Below are 20,022 nucleotides of genomic sequence, written 5' to 3'. Positions count from 1 at the left end.
TGGATGAAGAACTGGGGATTCCTGAATCATTGTTCCTGAATTGGTAGAAATTTTGCTTGGGTGCAGGTGTACAGATACCCAATGATCTAAGTGTGGCCTTAAATCATTTAGGGTGTAGAGGGAATCGTTGGTTTTCTAGTTAAAAAGATGGGATTAATCAAAAAAAAAAAAGGGAGGTCCTCCGTGGTATTTTGCATCTCCCTGTGGAAAATGAAGGCACATGAAGCCAGACGAATGAAGCCACAATTCCCTCCAAATGGCAATGCCTGTAGCCATCAAGCAAGATGAGTATCTGCTGCATCTAGAGCAGACTGAAGCACTGTCCTCACCACCCGTTTCCCAGACTGGAACAGGACTCAATTTTGCTGAGGCAGTTTTTCAGTAAAGTCTTATGGTTTGCCATAGTTGAGGAAGTCAGATTTGGCCAACAAGGCTTGGTAGTTCAAAATTAGGAACTGAAGACTAGCTGAATAGAAGATCATGTGTCCCAGAAGATTCAGTCATTTACCCTCCTTATTGCTAGAGTGGAGCACGAGTGTTGCTGTCTGGATTGTTCAGTTGCTGCTTGCACCACAAAGGAATTGGCTAGGGGAGGAGTGTGAGAATTTGAACTCTGACCTCTTAGCTAGTACATAGTATCTCTTTTCTGCCCCCTTCGGGTAGGTGTGCATGTGACTGGGGTATGCCAAACTATTTGAGCTGGTTGGAGAAAGGTCTCATTGATCGATAGGGACACACTACTTGGTACCAAGAAACGAAGGATGTCCAGAAGCTAATGCTGTTTGTCTTGTAGTTTGTCCTATGAAGATGTTTGCCATCCTTTGCAGGAGACCTTGAAATTGCCAAAACAGTCTTCTGGAAGCAAGGGGGAAGCTGAAGTTACTGCAGCATCTGGAGAGGACGATGGAAAATGCTCTTGCTCTGGCAGTCTGAACTGGACTGAGTGATTCTTCCTCCATAACTGATTCGGAGCATCTGCTCAAGGGTGTCCTTGGCAGGGATAGAAGCAAAGCTTCCCTGATGGAATGAGATGGGTTCTGAGGGGGTGGTGGTACTGGGGCCAGGATCTCCAATAGGGCCAGCAGGATGGATCTGGTGGGTGCTGCACAGGGCCCCATAGTGTGGTCCTCTGCTGTTGGAGATACATGTTGTCAGCGGTCTTTTGGGAAAACTGTAGTTGTGGTAGGGAACTTGTGCTCCCTCTGAATCCTCTAAGGGCAAGATCCCATTCCAATGGCAGTACTGTCGAGGCTGACAGAAGCGCGTAAACCATAGGAGGATGTATTGAAGCATGCCTTGACTGTGGTATGTCCTGGGTGGGAGATCTGGCCATCCTAGATGTGGATGGTAGTGGAAGGCATGGAGATCTCAGTTCTTCTAGGGCAAGTTGTTCATGTGGTTCTGGTGTTTTCTTCAATCTCTCCAGGGTTAATGGTAGCTGGAACCAGGGTTGCAGAGGAGGACTTCAACGGAAACGATGGATCCCTTGTCTTAAGGGAGGCCAATGCTGAGTGTGTGGGGGGCGCTCGATACTGGCTGATGCGTCAGTTTGCACAGGGTTTTTTCCCCCCCATGCTTGTGCATCTTGGAGTGCACTGCCTCCCCGTGGCTGAAACTTGTGGAAGGAGTTGGTTGGAGGAAGACTTACATGCTTGCTTCCTTACCTCCTGACTAGGCCTAAGCACAAGATTCACAGAGGCTATAATGCTGGAGCCAATCTGCATCTCCAAAGTCAAAGGTGCATCTTGGCTGTCTCAGGCCAATGTATGGGGGTGGGGTGGGGGGGAAGAGATGGTGGTGGTGGCAGCGGTGTTTATCCTGGGTCTAATGGAGGTCTCATGGCAACTTCTGTGAGGTACTTCTTACGGCAGAGAGCCTGGCCTTCTTGGGTATGGCTTGAGGAGGACTAGCAGATACTGTACCTGGATGAAACATGGGCTTCTCCCAAGCAGTAGAGGCAGTGTTGATTTTGGTCACTGATTGAGAAGGACTGAAGGCAGGAGGCACAGATTTAAAATCCTGGCGCCTTCAGCATAATCCAGTGCCTGCACGTGGGTACTGGGGTGGGGATGAGGGGGTAACCAGTAAACTGATTCCCCCAAAGTCTCAGTTCTATTAAAAATATTACTAAAAGCTAAAATGATGTTAAAGCAGTAAAAACAGCAAATGTTACAAGAAAAAAATAACTAACTATCTACAGTTCAAAACTGTTAAAGGTGCATCAAACACGAGAGGACACTAGTAGCTCTGACTCAAGACCATGTGGCAGTGAGAAGGAACTGGAGATGTAGTCATTCCGCTCTGTCCTTTATCACCTCAGACAAAACCATGAGGCAAGGCTAGTGCACATTTGTGGACCAACAGACACTACTACTTTTAAATTCTCCGGCTCCAGATGCATTGCGTGCATGCGTAAACCCTCAGTAGAATACAATAGGGACTATCACTTGAAGAAATTAGTATATCACTCTCCATTCCTCCTCACCAATAAATATTATAAAAGTAACTGATTTAAAATAGTAGGTTAAAAAAAAAAAACTAAAAGGAATGGGCTCCCAATCATTGGCTCCCATATCAGTACCCTTCATATTTGTGTCTGGTGGGCTAGATTTCTTTTCCCTAGCTTAGGGCCCACTGAAATCAATGATAGTCCTTCTGTTGATTAAATGAAAATTGGTTTGAGATCTTTAGGCTTGATCCAAAGCCCAGTGACGTCAATGGATTTTGAATCAGTTCCTCTATAATGGAGCCCATTGAGTTGTGCATGCTTTAGCAAGCCATGGAACATGGGCTGTTCCAAACTTAACTCTCACTGAGGTGTGGAGGAACCCAAACTTCATAGGAGATTAGAAAATGCACAAAACAGGAGGTACTATACTCACAGATACAGCTGAGCTCTTAGCATGGTATCAATCTCTAAAACCATTGCAATAGTATAACTAACTATAGAAATTTTCAGTTAAAGTTTGTTGTGAAACCAGACAATTGGTGGGAAGTGTCTTTTACAAAACACATTGTTCTTTTTCAAGAGTCTATAGTGATATGCTGTGCAATTTAGAACTTTTCTTCAGCTGCCTACTCTCTTTTGACCAAACTGAAATCTGCCCGCAATACTGAGGTGTGCAAATCCACAAAGGGAAAAAAAATTAGAAAAATAATACCATCATAGAAGTTACTTATGTTTAATGCTTAAAAGTCTGAATGCACAAACAATAATCTACCATTATAGATTATGGTGGTCAATACAATGCATTAGAACTATGTACAATGACACAGTTTAGTATCAAAATCTTTCTACACTGTAGAGTATTACGAAACTGTTAATGACATCAAACACTAAGCACTTAAGACACTATTTTTTGCTACCACATTTGGAACTTCAATGAACAGTCCATTTCAACTTGCAGCATCAATCCATTTCTAGTATGAAATTAAGTAATTTTCTACTTATACAATAAGATTTATCTACACCGTTCTTTTGATTTTGATCCATAGCAGCAAAGGCACTGTACATCAGCAGATCCACAGACTTAAAGATTTTTTTTTTTAAAAGCATTCAAAAAAAAAGTCACAGATCATAGTTTAACAGCAACAACAACATAAAAAGATAACACAATGTCTCTGGCACAATGGCACAGCCTGTGTTCATTTCAGGGACATCCAACTAAGACTTGGATAGAACGGGTGGCAAATAAAGCAAGTCCTTCTCCCAAGTAAGAATCCATTCTTTTCTGAACTTCAGAATGAGTGCTCTTGTAAATCCTACCTCTGAGATCCTTGCTTTTGTAGTCTGTACATTGGTAGGAATCCATTCTCATTTCAGTGCAGTTTCCAATGAATATAGCAAATATTTTCTGTAATCTCTTGTAACTGCAAAATTGCTGAAAGATGCACATCTCCCTTCTCAAAGAAATGTAGCAAAAATATCCAGAAGAGATAAAGTTTGCTCTCCAAGGCAAGTTACTGTATTTCTCTCTGCAATACAACAAAGAGATGTTATATTAAAAAGCCTGGATCAACACACAGGATTTCACCATCCCCAGAAGCATTGAAAACAAATCTATTTACAAAACACTACATGACAGCAGATTCCTTTTAATGTATGTAGATCTCATTTTTGGCCCATTTTTCATTACAATTTATTTAATTCAACTCTGAACTTAATTAGCAAAAAATCACAGGCATATTATATACATATATACACACACACACATACATATATACACACACACACACACATATATACACATACACAGACACAACCAGTTTTAGTTCGTAATTACTATTCTAGATTTCCAAGCCGGTCTAAAATAGTTAAATTAGATCATCTTCCTCCCGCAATAATTATTTATATTACAGTAGCACTTAGGAGGTCTTAACCAAGAGCAAGATAAATAGTCAAAAATTTAATATAAGCTATTATTCTATTTAGTGCACTTGTGACTTCTGACTTCCCACCCTCTCCTGCTTTCCACCCACCAGCAAAAAACACAAAATATACAACGCACCTTTCAAACCAAGGCAGGGGCAGACAGCTTTATTTAGTCAGTTCATTGTTAGAAAGCCTTCTTTAAACAAAATAAATACATTACAGCTATAATACATAATTAGAGAATCAGTTCAGTTTTAAGTATGCTTATCCTCTCTTCTTCCAAGCAGATATCTTAAGTTTGGTATCACAAAGTTCTTAATGAGCATTCACAATTCAATAGCAAGTTAGATGAGGAAAAAATCAACTCCACAACTGTGATGAGCATTGTAAGTCCTCAGTTTGGAAAGGGAAAAAAAAAGGAATATACAGCAAAGTGCTAGGAGGAGGAGTCCTGTTTGCATTCAGCTTTGTCTCTAATAAATAACTTCATAGACTGTAGCCTTCTTGTCCCCAGAGCCAGTGACAATGTATTTGTCATCCACAGAAATATCACAGCTAAGCACAGATGAGGACTCTTTGGACTATGAGAAACAAAAGAAAAATACATAAGCATAAAGAAATTAACTATTTTTCTATGTTAATAAAAATCAGGTGAACACAAATGGCACCAGACTAGAAGATTAAATCAGTAGAGAGTTTACTAAGGGGGAAGTGCATGGAAGAGCTTATCTAAATACCAAAATATATTGACTCACAGCAGAGCTGAAGGGCTGGCAGATGTAATTGCAAAAATAATTCCCCAAACTTCCCTCACCTAAAGTATTTAAGACAATACAGAGAGCAACATAAAAGGACAGGGAATGTTTTATTCAGTATTACAGAACTGAAGACAACCTATAAAACAAACTAATTCCTCCAATCCTGTGCCCACTCCTCACACTTTACTCACAAACAGTGAGTATTTATTAAATGTTTATATAACTCAATTATTTTTTGCCTGCTTAAAAACATGCCAAAAGCCATTTAAAAAAAAAATACATTCCCTTTTTGGAGAAGTCTTATAGAGTTTAATTGGGATAAAACCAACAGGGTTTAGAAAAATTTAAGAGGTTTCTATACATGTTTAGAGTGACTTCTATAGGATATAATAGAGAATGAGAATCATTACTGGTTTTAGTACCCTCTTCTTAGCACTTTCGAAATGGAAAAGAAGGACCATCCCTGCACCAAGGAACTTACAATCTCAGGAAAAATAAAACAAACAGATAAGACACGAGAGTGACTGGCATAGTAGAAGCACTTCAGTGGAACAGAATGCAATAGACAAATAGACAGTACAATGGGTACAACATAAAATTGAGAGCAAGAGAGAGAATTACTTTATATCTACCTAGATATAGTATATGATACATATATTTATATTTAAATATCTGGAGCTCAATGAAGAAGCATCCAGGATTTTGGCAGAAGTTGCTGGAGGCTGGGTGGCACTACTCCTCAATGATATTCTATTGGAATGGGAGTTTGGAGACAGGATTAGAGTGGGAAAGGTTTTCCTAATCAAGTGCAGGTTTCTTTATAGTCTGACTAATCTATAAGAGTTTAAACAGGGTTTGCTTTTCTGAAGGAGGCATCATTAAGTTCCATTAGAAAGAGACAGTTAATATTTATGGGATGTTTAAAGGAAAAAAAGATAACCTTTCTATATGTATTTCCTATTACATTCCACAAGAATCTTCCATAAGTGTCAGCTCTTAAGTTCAAGAGTTTTCCTGCTTAATGTAATGACTTTTAAATCTCAATACACATTATGACATCTTAACGGTGCTTATCTAGACCAAACCTGTTAAGCTATTTCATGAAATAAAGGGGAATTTTTTTTAAAATGGCATGTCACAGATATAAGTTAGGGAAAAAAGTGCTGATGAGGCTTTATTCCTCTTGTCTGTGAACTGAAAAAGATACATGTGTTGAGTCTGGTTTTCACTATTTTCTGCAGGATTTTGGATATGCAATGAATGCTAAAGTTAACCACGCGACACCTGCGCTATATTCCACTGTCCACAGCATAATATACAAAGGAGAGGAAATAGGCACAAGAAACTCGAGACAAAGAGGATTCAAAATGAGCATTAAAGCCCAACTTCAAGATAAGGGTCCACTTTATTGTAATGTTAAAATTATTAAAATATTATTGAGGACAAAATCTTGTACACCTCATTATAACAGACAAAGTCTTAAAAGAAACATAATTAGTCAAGAACATCCATTTAAAAACTCCTTAAGTTAATGATGGACCTTGAAAAGTGCACCTCTATTGTACTGTAATGTGGAAGATAGCTTTTAGGAGGAGATTATTACCTGGAATATGCTGGCTCCATAAGGTGTTCTCCAGGCATTAAGAAGATTATCTTTTCCAGTGCTTACAAACCATTTGCCTGAAATCAGATTTTAAAAACTTTTTTTATAATTATTTACATTTTCAGTGAACGCATGCACAAAACCCCCAGATTATGCAGAAAAATGATCAATTCACATTGATGAAAAAATTATCCAGAGAACAGTCAAAGTTACATGTGGCTAGATTAAGGTATTTCACTACAAGTCATTTGTATTAAAAATAAATCATACAGAAAAAAGTTTAATTTTAATATTACATTGAACATCTGGTTTTACATTTCCTTGTTTTTATTCAAAAGAGATTTGTTGGGAGAGAAAATACTGGCATAGATGTTGTAGCTTACCACAGTGAGCAAATTTGAGTGACAACACACAGCTCTCGTGAAGATGCAGTTGATACTTGTCTGGTTTAGTAACATGCAACACCTCAACATTACTGTTCTCCATTCCTACTGCCAACCATTCACCAGTTGGACAATAACCCAGTGAGAAGATCTGGAATTAACACAGCACATGCTTCAGTCAATAAAGGAGGAGCTTGAAATAGTCAGAGCTAATTCCTGCTACATTGTTATCACTGTTCACAAAATGTGAGCTACATTTTGGGCTGCTATACAAGTTTTAAAAGATGCTAATCATTTACTATAGTAATCAAGACAAATTAGTTCATGTAAATGCAACTCATTTTGAACTGTAATAGTAAAGCATTGAAACAAGCTATAAAAGTTACTGTCCCAGCCCATCCAACAGCATTAGAAATATTTTTGTAAAAATATCTTTTAAACCAAGATCTACAGAACTGAAGACTGGTTAGATAGGAATACTTTAATCTGGCAAATCCCCTTCATAAATAGGGCTCTCTGCTGTTCTTGTGGGAAAAATACTGACCGGTCAAACTGAGAGCCATAATCTAGAAAAAATGTTTAGCTGCCATATTACAAACAGTGCAAGAGACTAAGTGAAAAAATTCTAGGAGCTCTTCTTCAAGTCTGCTTTTTAAAAAATGTGCTCATTTTATAAAGCCACCATGGATTTCTCTAACATGTCAAAGCTTCTGAGAGTGAACCTGTGATGTGAAATCATGCTGTTGTAGCTGTCTTCCTTCTCTGAGGTCCCAGGATCTGACGGTATTGTCCAAACCTCCCGTCCAGAGCTTGGTACCATCATTAGAAATGTCAATACAGCTGGCTCCATCTGTGTGGCCCTGGAATTGTCTGAAAATGTCAAAAGAAAACACATGCACACACTAATGGTAGAATGGTTTTGATCCATCTTCATTTTTCCGTGCAGATCATGCTAGTTTTGGTTTATTTCTTTTAATCACTCTAGTTATTAAAACGTAGCAAAAGCATATTTTAGTAGAGTGACTTGAATTTATTCTGAATGTGTAGATAACCAAATCAACTGTGTGTGGAATGCATCAAATAATCAGCCTAGTCAGCATAGCACTTTTTAAGTACCATATATACTTGTTCATAAGCCGAATTTTTTGGTAAAAAAGTGAAGCATCAAAGAGCAGGGGTTGACTTATCAATGGGTTTATACCAAAAATTGACGATTTTAAGCTCTAATGAATTGAGTATCTAATTCATTGTCATTGTAGATCGGGGTTGGCAAACTTTGGCTCGCGGCCCGTCAGGGTAAGCCGCTAGTGGGCTGGGACATTTTGTTTACCTGGAGTGTTTGCAGGCACGGAGCCACTTAGTTCCCAGTGGCTGCTGTTTGCTGTACCCAGCCAACGCGAACCACAGGAAGTGGCAGCTGGCATATCCCTCGGCCTGTGCTGCTTCCTGCAGCTCCCACTGGCTGGGAATGGCAAACCGCAGCCACTGGGAGCCAAGAGGCTCCACGCTTGTGGATGCTCCAGGTAAACAAAACATCCTGGCCCGCCAGCAGCTTACCCAAAGTTTGCTAACCTCTGAAATATCGGGTTGGCTAATGAAAGGGTCAAAGTTTTGGCCATTTTTACCTAAACATCTGCGGGTTGGGGTGGGGGGTCAGCTTATAAATGAATGGGCTAGTGAACGAGTATATACGGTATGTTTTAAGGTTCAGATTTGGGGATCTCTGCCTGAGACTGTGAAATCACATCAGGAACTGGGAATGTCACATCTTCCTGGCTCTAAAAATCATCTGCAATCACTTACACGGGCTTTAATACAGAACAGTCTCAGTGGGATCATCAGACCACCTGATAAAAGCCCATCTTTTACATGTATTACTACAATGCTTTATAATGCAGATCTGTATTATTGGGTGCCGCTTAAGATGCTTTACACTAGGGATGAGAAATAATCAAACACGTGCATCTGAAAATCCCCAAACTTTGTGCTGTCCAAAACCAGATCTGAATGTGGTGATTCAGGCCCATCCTTACTTAGAATACAAACACTAAGCACAGATCAAAGAGGTGTGGTTGTATGCAATGTATTACGCAATATCAAACTATTCCATGTTTTATAAGAACCTAGGAGAATCTTAGCAAGGTCAACACAAGCTGATTTTACTCTAAGCAGCCATCAGACCCCAGTCTAGCAGCATTAGAACAGAACTGTAAAGTTTGCCATTATAAAACCCTCTAAACTTAAAAATAAGGATGTAGTTTTTAATCACGATTTTATTATCCTGGCTCCTTAACAACAAAATACTGAAACAGTTAATTAAGAGCACATTAAAGAAAAATTAAGGGAGAATGTACATGCTATTGTTAATTAATTCTTCACAACCTGACAATCCAGTTCTTTTGACCTACCTGACTAATGTCTGGTTGTGCAGATCCCACACTGCAATGTTCCCATCACTACAGCAGGAGAAGCAGACCTTGGAATCGGGGCTGATAGCCAGAGCATAGCAGGCTGGGGCAGAAGATGTCAGCTCTGCTTTTATACGTGGGGTAGGAGCTGCCAGGTCCCAAATGGATAACGTGCTGGCTTCCCCACCGACAATCAGGGTGCGGCCGTCTGGAAGCAATCTGCAGGAACGGATGTAGTTGTCTCTGTTCTGTGGAGACAGAAGCCATCACGAGATTACTCATGAGGAAAGGAAAACAGCATTAACATGAGAGCCGAAATCTATAAAAGTATTGTATTCCCTCCTGGTTTTAATGAGCCAGTTACACTTATGACAATGATAAAGTGTATTAATGCCAGAAAATTACACGACATCAGGGAAGTACTTAAACTTGATCTACAAAATTCAGTAGTGAGAGCTATTTAATCTTAATTAGCATCAAAATGCAAAGACCTGCACCCAACTCCAAACACTTCAATGTTACTGCATTTGACAGCTTTTATAAAAGGTTTCATTTTTATACTCTGCTCATTTCAGTACATTAACTCCTTGATGACTGCGTGTACCAAATTCTGACATACCTCTGCCTCCCATTTTAATGAGCCCTGCTGCCACCACCAAGGAGGTATTAGGGTCACACATTCTGCACAGTTTTGATGTAGCAGCAATTACAGCATCTCATCAAGAACATTAAATTACAAGAGAAAAGTTGCCAATAATGGTGCATCTTGTTAGCACAAGCAAATAATTTGCCGTTCTCAGTAATAATTTAGGGAGATTTTTAAAAACTGTCAGAAGACATACATGGACCATATATTAGAATGAGTCTGCAAGTAATTTTTAGCACATGAAAGGATATAAGGCTTCAACACACACCCATAATCTCAAAGTTTATAGACAGTATCTACAGCACTATTTTTTATCTTGCCTCTTGCCCATATAGTTTTAGGAGATTTTGGTTTGTCGGAAGAAAAAGCATGTGTATTATAACGAACACACCAGAAATGAACAACTCAGCAGTACACGTAATAAAAAGAACCTGAATGAAGCTCACCAATCAGCACGAGCTGAAGAGCTGGTTGTCAATGTTGATGACACTAATTGATCATCATAACCCATATCTTAATGCTATCATATGACTCTTGCAAAATCTGAATATTTTCTAAACTGCTTTCTTCTACCCCCTTCCTATCTGATCAAGCTTCATTTTTCATTCCTAGAGGTTCACTTACAAGGCAGTCCAGCTGAGAGACAGGGCTCTTGTTCCCTGGGTGGCTGATGTCCCAGACTTTGACACATCCCTTTCCACCAGTATACACGTGTCTTGTGGGGTTGCTGATGGTAACTGCACACACTACTTCCCCGTGAGTCAGAGTGTTGATCTGACGAGCATGACGAGGGATTCCTGGTCCAATGAGGGCATCAGGAGGGAAAGGTACAGGTTGCATCTGACCATCTGCACTTACATGAAATGAATAAGCTCTGAGAAAAGGAGAAGAGGAAAGTGATTTAACGAGTTACCTCTAGCATCTATTTAAGAAAGAGAACAAGATACATAGGCTAATATTTTCAAACTTGACTGTATATATTTTGGCATCCAACACCATAGTAAGGTACCTAATGCAATGGTCAGATTTTCAGGGGTACTGCACATCCTCACCTTCCATTTACATTAACAGTAGCCAGGGGAACTCAGTACTTCTGAAGACCTGAAGTTATTAGCTTCTAAATATGGATTTAGTCACCTATCATTAGGCATCCAGTTTTGAAAATGTTGGTTTTAGTCATCTCCACAAGGAAAGTTATCCAGACACGGACCAAATAGCTTTTCAGGACTCAAGCCATGTGGTTCTGATTTCTGGAGTGAGTAGAGATATGTTTCCAACCTTAAATTTGCACGTGACTGGATCTGAGATTTGGTATGTGATTTGATATACATACATAGCAGAAGTAGGGAAGCCCAAGAGTATGGATAGGTCACTATTCCTTTAGAGGCTTTCATTTATGAATATGAACCCTCAAGACAGTATGGAATTACTTCATTGCCTGGCTTTCACTGAACTGAATGATGGGGTGCACGTATCTTAAAAGCTTATATTATATTTTACTGTACTCTATCAATAGAAGGATTGAAACCAATGACACCAAGGAGTTAAAGGTTTTTAGGCACAATTCCTGAAATGGCAGTACAGCAAAAACATGCAAGTAATTTGTTGTTGTTGCACTTACATGACAAGCACAAATCCCAATTCCTTTTGCTGGAATCAGGACTCTCACTGAGAAAGAATGTGTTGTGTGACTGCCAGTTATGTCACCTGTGAATAAGCTATCAACAACTTCATCTCCAAATGTTTTCTATGGAGATCACTTGGCTTGTGAAACTGTTTTGTTTTAAGATGTGACATATTAAAGAATATATATTACTGAACACAAACTTTATTAGACGACTCCTCTGTACACATAAATGTATGGTTAATAGAGGGTTAATTTCCAAAGACTACCTAATTCATGGTAGTACTGATGGAAAAAACCATACAGCTGTAATAGCAGAGATATGAAAATAGCTCACAGAAATATCATTTGGAGGAGACTTGCTTTAGTTATTGCACTGAAATTGTTAGTTTAAAAGGGCAGCCTTTAAAATTCAACCATTTTATTTGTTATTTAAGTTACACAATGTGCTAATATTACAGCGGCTTTTTCAGCAGTATAAAAATTCAACCATATGTACATGATCTCTAGTTTTCCCTTTTTTATATACTCATAACCGCAGACTTTTCACTATTTCTGCATCCTATTTTCTCCCTTTTCTTGTTTCGGCAGGCCTGAGTGACAAATTGACACTTCACTTTATGACACTAAATTCAGGAAAAGCTCAGGCAGATTTTTTTGGTTTTTGCAGTTAAAAGATACCAACTTCCTAATTTAAGTAGATTTGGTTTCCACTATCAGATTTCTATAGGCACTATTTTGAACAAGCGTGGGAAAACTACAGCCTGCAAGCTTTGGATCTGGCCCACGGGACTGCCCCCTGTGCCAACCCTGGAGCCTACACAGAGCCCCAATGAAGTTATCATGGCTCTGTGTAGGTACAGGTACATCAACGCATATCTTAAGCTGTCTTCTGCCAGCTGCTAACAAGTGACATTGGGGGAGAGGGATACAATCATAGTATGTACAACTTTTATATATTTAAAGTCAAGTTACATCAACTATACTCAAATATCCCTCAACCTCTTCATTTTTAGCTAGTCTATTTTTTTTTTAAGTGTCACAAAGGAAGTGGAACTTGAGGCCCTTCAGATAAAACCTAGATCAATATGATTTGCATTACTATTTTTTCCCCCTCACTCTAACTCAAGAGGAATGTGAGTGGGGAGTTTGCAAGCCCGGAAAAAGAATTACACAGCAAGCAAAGCCTCTTAGAGTAGGTCACCTTTTCTGGTGAGTTCCATCAAGGATGAATTTGAACATTACGAAACCATAATTTTTTTCAGTATTTTCAATCATACAAAACATTTCAGCGTTCCTTTCTCTGCACACTGCTGTTTATAGCATCTAATAAGTTTGCAAGTGATTGCAAGGCTTTCATGCCCAATGGAATTATTTTTAAGCTGAGAAACACAGTACAGCAGACATGTATACCACAGATCCTTTTATAGTTTGTATTTCTATACAGAGATGGGGCCCCTACTTCAGATTTAGCAAAGGAGCCCCCTCTCCCCACCACAGCTGCTCTATGCCATCTGATACCTTCGGGCTGGTAGCAGATTTCAAAAGAAAACTCCAAACAAGCTTTTAAAATAAAAAACAAGGATTAAACCATGCTCTCTACCCCCTCAATCCTAAACTTACTTCTATTCAGGCAATAGTATTCAGTAGCCCAGGGGAAATCTAGCCAGCAAGGGAACACTACTTCAGTAAATGATTAACTTCATAAGTTTAGTGTTTAAAACTCACGGTTTTCCTCCTGGGATGCCTGTCAGATTGGGAGGGATGCCTGGGACTCGCATGTGATGATGTGGATCAAAACCAACCTGCAGTTTTCCCCAAGCAGAACAAAAAGATGTATTAAACGAAACTCGTGTTTGCTTACCTCTTCCACAACATATTCCCCAAATTAGGAATAGGCTGAACTAGATTTAACCCTGCATGTCTTTAATTTAACAGGACCCACCCCGCACCCCTCCAACTCCAAACATATTCACATCCCCTGGGGCAAACACTTACCACTGGAGACCTCCCGTAAGCTGCTGCTGCTGCTGCTGCTGCAGCTGCTGCACTCATTTGAGGGGAAATATTATGCAGCCCAGCATACGCTGCTCCTGGACTGGTCAGCTCCCCATTCATTCCAGCATGTGGTACAATTCCAAAGGGAGCAGGATAGGGACATGGTACCGCCATCGGAGTCCTTAGACCGGAAGCTGTTGAGGGAATAGTGCTCAATTTAAACAGGTATAAGTGATGCTCAGCACTTCAAGGAAGAAAACAACAGAAGACACAGAATGCAGTGTTGTAAAGGACCGAGAAGTTAGATGCTTTTCCAGAGGCCAATTGTTACTAACCTAAAGGGTCGACTCCTGATGGCTTGCCAGGCACGGTCCTTAATCCAGGAGTAGAATTGCTGCCTGGAGTTGGAGCATCAGTCCGTGGAGTTGGTGTATTTGATTTAGACACAGGAGTGGTAGATTTCTCATTCTAATATCAAGAGAGAGAAAGACAGACAGTTGTTTTACTTTTTGGCTTCATATACAAGATATTGCAGATGACAAAATGTGGTTTGATTAGTGAAACTGAATTTTCAATTTTTAATGCTCAGCACTGGCAATGGAAAGCAGCATGCAGAGTGGCTTAAAAGGGAAGGGAGATCATAGGAATTAACACTAGGATTCACAGCTTTTCTCCTTTAGGTCACTGATGTGATTCCGGATGAGATCAATGACTGAAAATCATTACCATCTGACAATCATATTAGCAGCATATGTGAAACCTGTTGGTGGTCTCAATCTGCTCCTGGTGGCAGGGCCGCCCAGAGGATTCAGGGGGCCTGGGGCAAAAGGAGGAGCTGTGGTGCATGTACTCACCCGGCGGCGGTCCGGGTCTTCAGCGGCATTTCGGTGGTGGGGGGCCCGTCAGTTGCTCCGCGTCTTTGGCAGCACTGAAGGGCCGCCCGCCGGCAAAATGCTGCCGAAGACCTAGACTGCACTGGGCCAGGGCTCGTGGGGCATTTCAGTGATGGGGGCCCTTCAGTCGCTCTGCGTCTTTGGCAGCACTGAAGGGCCCCCTGCTGCCGAAATGCCGCCGAGGACCCAGCCTGCCGCCAGGCCAGGGCTCATGGGGCCCCTAAGGGGTCTGGGGCAAATTGCCCCACTTGCCCACCCTCTGCGCAGCCCTGCCTGGTGGACATGTGTCCACATCATGATTAGCACCTTTCTTGACAGTGTGAGGGCCAAAATTGGACAGACAAGCAGACTGAAACAGTCGACTCACCCTAGCCGTGATCCCTATAAAACAGGGTTGAGGCACAATGATGGGGATAGTGTGAGGAATCTTGCACTGGCACTGTCCACCAAACAGGCATACAACAACAAACAGCAAACTTCTGTGTTTAAACCCGTCACTCCAGCACCTCTCCTGAGCACTAAATTCACTATATAACTGCTTTAAGTAACAACGTGAGAAGTGGAAGTGTACTGATATGTTGAGAATTGAAGGAAGAGTTACAGTGCAGTTTAGGTTTCAGTGGTAGCTGTGTTACTCTGTATCAGCAAAAAAACAAAAGCAAAAAAACCCAAGGAGTCCTTGTGGCACCTTAGAGACTAGCAAATTTATTTGAGCATAAGCTTTCGTGGGCTAGAACCCATTTCATCAGATGTATGAAGTGAAAAATACAGGAGCAGGGATAAATACATGAAAGGATGGGGGTTGCTTTACCAAGTGTTAGGTTAGTCTAATGAGATAGATCAATTAATAACAGGATACCAAGGGAGGAAAAATAAGGTTTGAAGCAGTAAGAGAGTGGCCCATTACAGACAGCTGACAAGAAGAAGCAACAGTAGGGAGAAATTAGTATTGCGGAAATTAAGTTTAGGTTTTGTAATAATCCAGCCACTCCCAGTCTTTATTCAGGCCTAATCTGATGGTATCCAGTTTGCAAATTAATTCCAGTTCTGCGTTGCAGTCTGTTTTTGAAGTTTTTTTTGTTTAAGAATTGTCACTTTGAGGTCTGTTATTGAGTGACCAGAGAGATTGAAATGTTCTCCTGTTTTAGGAATGTTATGATTCCTGATGTCAGATTTGTGTCCATTTATTCTTTTGCATAGAGACTGTCCAGTTTGGCCAATGTACATGGCAGAGGGGCACTGCTGGCACATATCACATTGGTAGATGTGCAGGAATGCGATAAACTACGGTCACCAAACGAAAGGGAAAGAAGGCCCCCCCCACATACTTGCAAGCAATCTTGTTTTGCATTGTGGTTTGTGACACAAGTCAAGGAAGACTCTTGTATATGACGGACAGAAAATGAAAATTATCTGGTCATTCAAAGCTAACAATCAAATCATATCCAAGCTGGAAGCTGAATTTACTATAGAACTGTAGCACAAAAAAATTTGTCAAGGAACCTGCATGTACTTTTTTTTCCCTTTATCCTCAGAATGACATGTTTCTCTCCTTCCCCACATGAAAAATTACCACAACACAGGCACATCCATTATCTTTTTACATTGGTAGTTTAATAAACCCTTCTAATCCCAAAAAGGCCTCTGGGCTTTTCAACCACCATTTTGCTGCATGTCTTTAAAGTAGAAATTAATGGAACTTTATATTCAATGTGAAGTTTACAGATCCCATTAGAAATTCAGATATGATCTGGTGGATGTGCACATCCATCTGTGTACTCTCTCAGGTCAGGAATGTTCAAAATCACTTACAAGGCTAAGTTCTTTGGATTTTGAGGAAGGAGTACTGCTAGAAGATGCAATAGAGGCTGGGCTAATTGGTGCATCTTTCTTAAGCAGTCGGGTCTTGTCCAAGCCATTCTCTCTTGGAGAATGTGCTGGGCTCCCTCGAGGGGAAGAAGGATCCTATAAAAGAATAACACGGGTTAGTTTAACATCTTCTAGCAGCACAAAGCACCTATCCCCAGTAATTCAGACTTCTGGGGAAGATCTTTAAATAAAACGTGAAGCATCACTTCACCAGAACTGATTTGGCTCATACGATTTTAAAATCCATATGTATAACAAAAACACAAGTAACAGTTAATATTGTATGTTGTTAACTAAGTGCCATATAAAAACAACGATAATGCTCGGGACATCAAAGTAGTTAATTACATTCCTCATGTTACAGGTGGGGAAACTGAAGGCACACAGAAGGCTAATTGTCTTGTGCAAGGTCACACAGAAGATCAGTGGCAAAGCAGGAACAGAACACAGGCACCATAAATATCACTGCCCTATCTGCTTTAAGATGGGTGAGGTAAGATTTTATTTTTTTAACTATATAAACTGCAGAGAAAAGCTCTTCTGCAGAAGTGTTACTGATATAAATACTATTTTAGAACTGATAAAAAGACGAAGCTGGATTTCTTTAGCAATTACAAGCCCCTTTGTGAAGGTATACATCTGACCTACACTGAGATTTGAGAGACACCCTCAATTATTTTAAGGTACAGGAAGCAGTATAACATACCTCATTGGAAACATCAACCACCAAGTTATCATCACTCTTTTCACCATCACTGTCCTGCAATGATAAGTCAAAATTCTTAAAAAATATCTGAAGATTATTGTCCCTTTAAAAAGCAAAAATATCTAGTAATATATTATTCAATATTTCCTATTTCTTTGGTCTCATTGAAGCTGCTAATAATAAATACCACCTAGGTTTTACATTATAGATAAGAAGTGCTTTACATTTCATTATCCTTGTTTTACAGATGGGGAAATTGAGGCATGGAGAGATGAAGTGACTTGTCCAAGGTCACCCAGAAAGAACTCAGATAAAGCTCAGGTCTTCTGACTCTCAGTCAATGGGCTACACTACCTTGCAGATGCTCTGTATTCTTACAGGGCCAGATATTACTAGGTGCTGGACTCCTACAACTCACATTTATGCTCAGGGCCCGTTCCTATTTGGTCCAAGTTTAAAAAAAAAAAAAAACAGAAAAACAAAAAAAACATGATATGGTTGCTGCAACTGCAGAAAACACTTAGGTTGGCAATACACCATGTAAATGTTTTACTCACATAACGAGCTGCCATTTCTTTCTCTTCTGTTTTCTGCTTTTTGCTATCTGAAGAGTAATCTGTCGAGTTCCTATGCTTCTCTGCTGTTCTGAAGCTAGCTGATGGAGACACAGAAGAGCTCTGAAATTAGAGGGGAGAGAAGGAAATGTGACCACACATTTACACAATCTCATTTCTGATGACTTTCAACAGACAACCTGAAGGTGGTGGTGGAGGTGGTTTTGAGGTCTTCTAATGGATAACAGTTACAGCTTTAATCAATGATAGCTAACTAATAAGATTTATATTGACACTTTGAATGAAATAATTGGTAGATACTTCTGTATAAATGATCAATTACTGAAGCACTAATAGTTGAGGTCCAAAATGACACACAACTGCTACATCTTAATTTAAGAATACTATTTTTTGCCATGGTTATTGGGATGTTTACTTTACAAATATACAGAAGGCTACCAAGAAAAACAAGGAGGAAGGAAAAGAATGGCTCAAGATAAGCCACCCCTCAGCAAATATTTGAAAGTTAAGGAACAATGCCAGACCTATATTGGCTTTGATGATTTTACCTCTAGCTCTAGCCAACCTACAGGACTGGTTTTGACCAGAAGGGTCAAAGCTCAGAAACACAGAAGAACAAAGGAACTATTGCAAGGTTTAAAAATTGGACTCTTTCTCAAGAGAGAAGGGATAATTGTTTGGGGAAAACAAGCTGAGATGCAGGCTCAAGGGTGGGTGCTGGGGGTGTCTGAAGAAGGTAGGCCTGCCTAAGTTACCGCCAGGGGATGCTAAGCCTTTAGGAAAGATATTTGCAGTCTGTTTCAGCTGTGTTGTCCCAGGATATGAGAGGGGCAAGGTAGGCAAAGCAATATTTTTCATGGGATCCACTTATCTTATTACTTCACCTACCTTGTCTCTCTTTAAGGAAGATAGACAGACATATGTGTAGACTGTTTTAAAATCTTCTCTCTAATGCTTTGTTCCTACTGTTAAAACAAAGTACTTTTGGTTTTCAGAAGGCTGTTTTGTCACTACCATTGGCCACAGACTCCTGAAGGAGAGAATTGCAGGTGCCCAAGTTCAGTTGGTCCTACAGGTGTACTGTAGTCCAGGGTCTGGACAAGTAGTGAGGTGGAATTTCACGTTTCCCCTCAGATACATAAATGTATAAAGGCACAACAGCTGAGGGGGTGCACTCAGAGACCAGAAAGAGGATACAAAGGTGCAGCCAGACCTGTAACTGTGACAGTCACCTACTAGAGCATGACATTCTACATTTAAGGGAAAGGAGGATTGGGTGGGATAGGAAAATTATTAACTCTCTATTGATGTACAGTATTAACTTCCTATGACTTTATTTTGCTGTTACAAGCAGGAAAGAGAACACAAATTAACTCATAGTGTATTCCCAGAACTTGATTGAGACAGTCTATATCGTGAAATAGAAAAAAGGATATAAAAAGTGACACAGCCAGGTCGATTCATTTTTTATGGGCTTGATCCTGCCAGGTGCTAAGCACTCTGGCTTTGATCCTGAAAAGCACCTGAGTTAAAGTTAACCATGTGCTAAAGTGTTTTGCAGAATCGGAGCTGAAAGGAATGAGGAGGAAAATAAATGTTTCTGTTGAGCCAGCACTTGACGACTATTTGCCCACCTATTTTCTCTAAAAAACCCAAAACAAACGTAAGATTTTTGGTCTATTCTTTAAGGGATTTTTCCCCCCCTTGGGCACTGTGCCCAATTTTTGTTTAACTTTGTATTATGTCCCAGATAACATTAATTTTTTAAGCGTCCTCCTCTCAAAGTTCGACATTTATTTTAATGCTTGTACAAAAATGGAGTTCAAGCCCAGAAATTAATTATATTTTTAAAAAGTTTTTTCTTTATTGCTGAATTTTCTTTTCAGTTTATTAAACCAGGGGTTCTCAAACTGTGGGTCAGGACCTCAAAGTAGGTCACAATCCCATTTTTATGGGGTCACCAAAGCTGGCGTTAGACTTGCTGGGGCCAAGTGTCGTGTAGGAAGGGGGTTATGGTACAATGAAGTTTGAGAGCTGCTGTATTAGACCATTAAATTTTGATAAGGATAAAAGAATACTTAACCACAGAAGGTCGCTGTGGATGCTCTAGTCATATTAGAGAATGCTTTCCCTATTCCTGAACACTGAGGTCTACTTTAAATGTATTTCTCTAATATTTCCCACCAT

At 40.0% G+C, this 20,022-nt stretch overlaps 1 protein-coding gene across 8 annotated transcripts in view; it reads right to left on the bottom strand.

The window, feature by feature from the left end:
* Window positions 1-3,166: 3,166 nt before the first annotated feature.
* Window positions 3,167-20,022, bottom strand: part of TLE4 (TLE family member 4, transcriptional corepressor) — a 123,106-nt gene continuing 106,250 nt past the window's right edge. For all 8 annotated transcript variants that reach the window (XM_050944159.1, XM_050944160.1, XM_050944163.1 and 5 more), the window contains 13 exons: window positions 17,818-17,937; window positions 17,261-17,314; window positions 16,498-16,650; window positions 14,128-14,260; window positions 13,793-13,986; window positions 13,523-13,599; window positions 10,795-11,044; window positions 9,525-9,772; window positions 7,839-7,986; window positions 7,117-7,267; window positions 6,734-6,810; window positions 4,509-4,953; window positions 3,167-3,975 (listed from right to left, as the gene is read on the bottom strand). In XM_050944159.1, the coding sequence (XP_050800116.1) occupies window positions 4,846-4,953; window positions 6,734-6,810; window positions 7,117-7,267; window positions 7,839-7,986; window positions 9,525-9,772; window positions 10,795-11,044; window positions 13,523-13,599; window positions 13,793-13,986; window positions 14,128-14,260; window positions 16,498-16,650; window positions 17,261-17,314; window positions 17,818-17,937 (1,713 nt within the window). In that variant the 3' untranslated portion in view covers window positions 3,167-3,975; window positions 4,509-4,845. The remainder of the gene's footprint in view (window positions 3,976-4,508; window positions 4,954-6,733; window positions 6,811-7,116; window positions 7,268-7,838; window positions 7,987-9,524; window positions 9,773-10,794; window positions 11,045-13,522; window positions 13,600-13,792; window positions 13,987-14,127; window positions 14,261-16,497; window positions 16,651-17,260; window positions 17,315-17,817; window positions 17,938-20,022) is intronic.

Source organism: Gopherus flavomarginatus, chromosome 3, assembly GCF_025201925.1.
Source record: "Gopherus flavomarginatus isolate rGopFla2 chromosome 3, rGopFla2.mat.asm, whole genome shotgun sequence".
Lineage (NCBI taxonomy): Eukaryota > Metazoa > Chordata > Testudines > Testudinidae > Gopherus > Gopherus flavomarginatus.
This window is presented reverse-complemented; position numbering and strand designations above follow the sequence as displayed.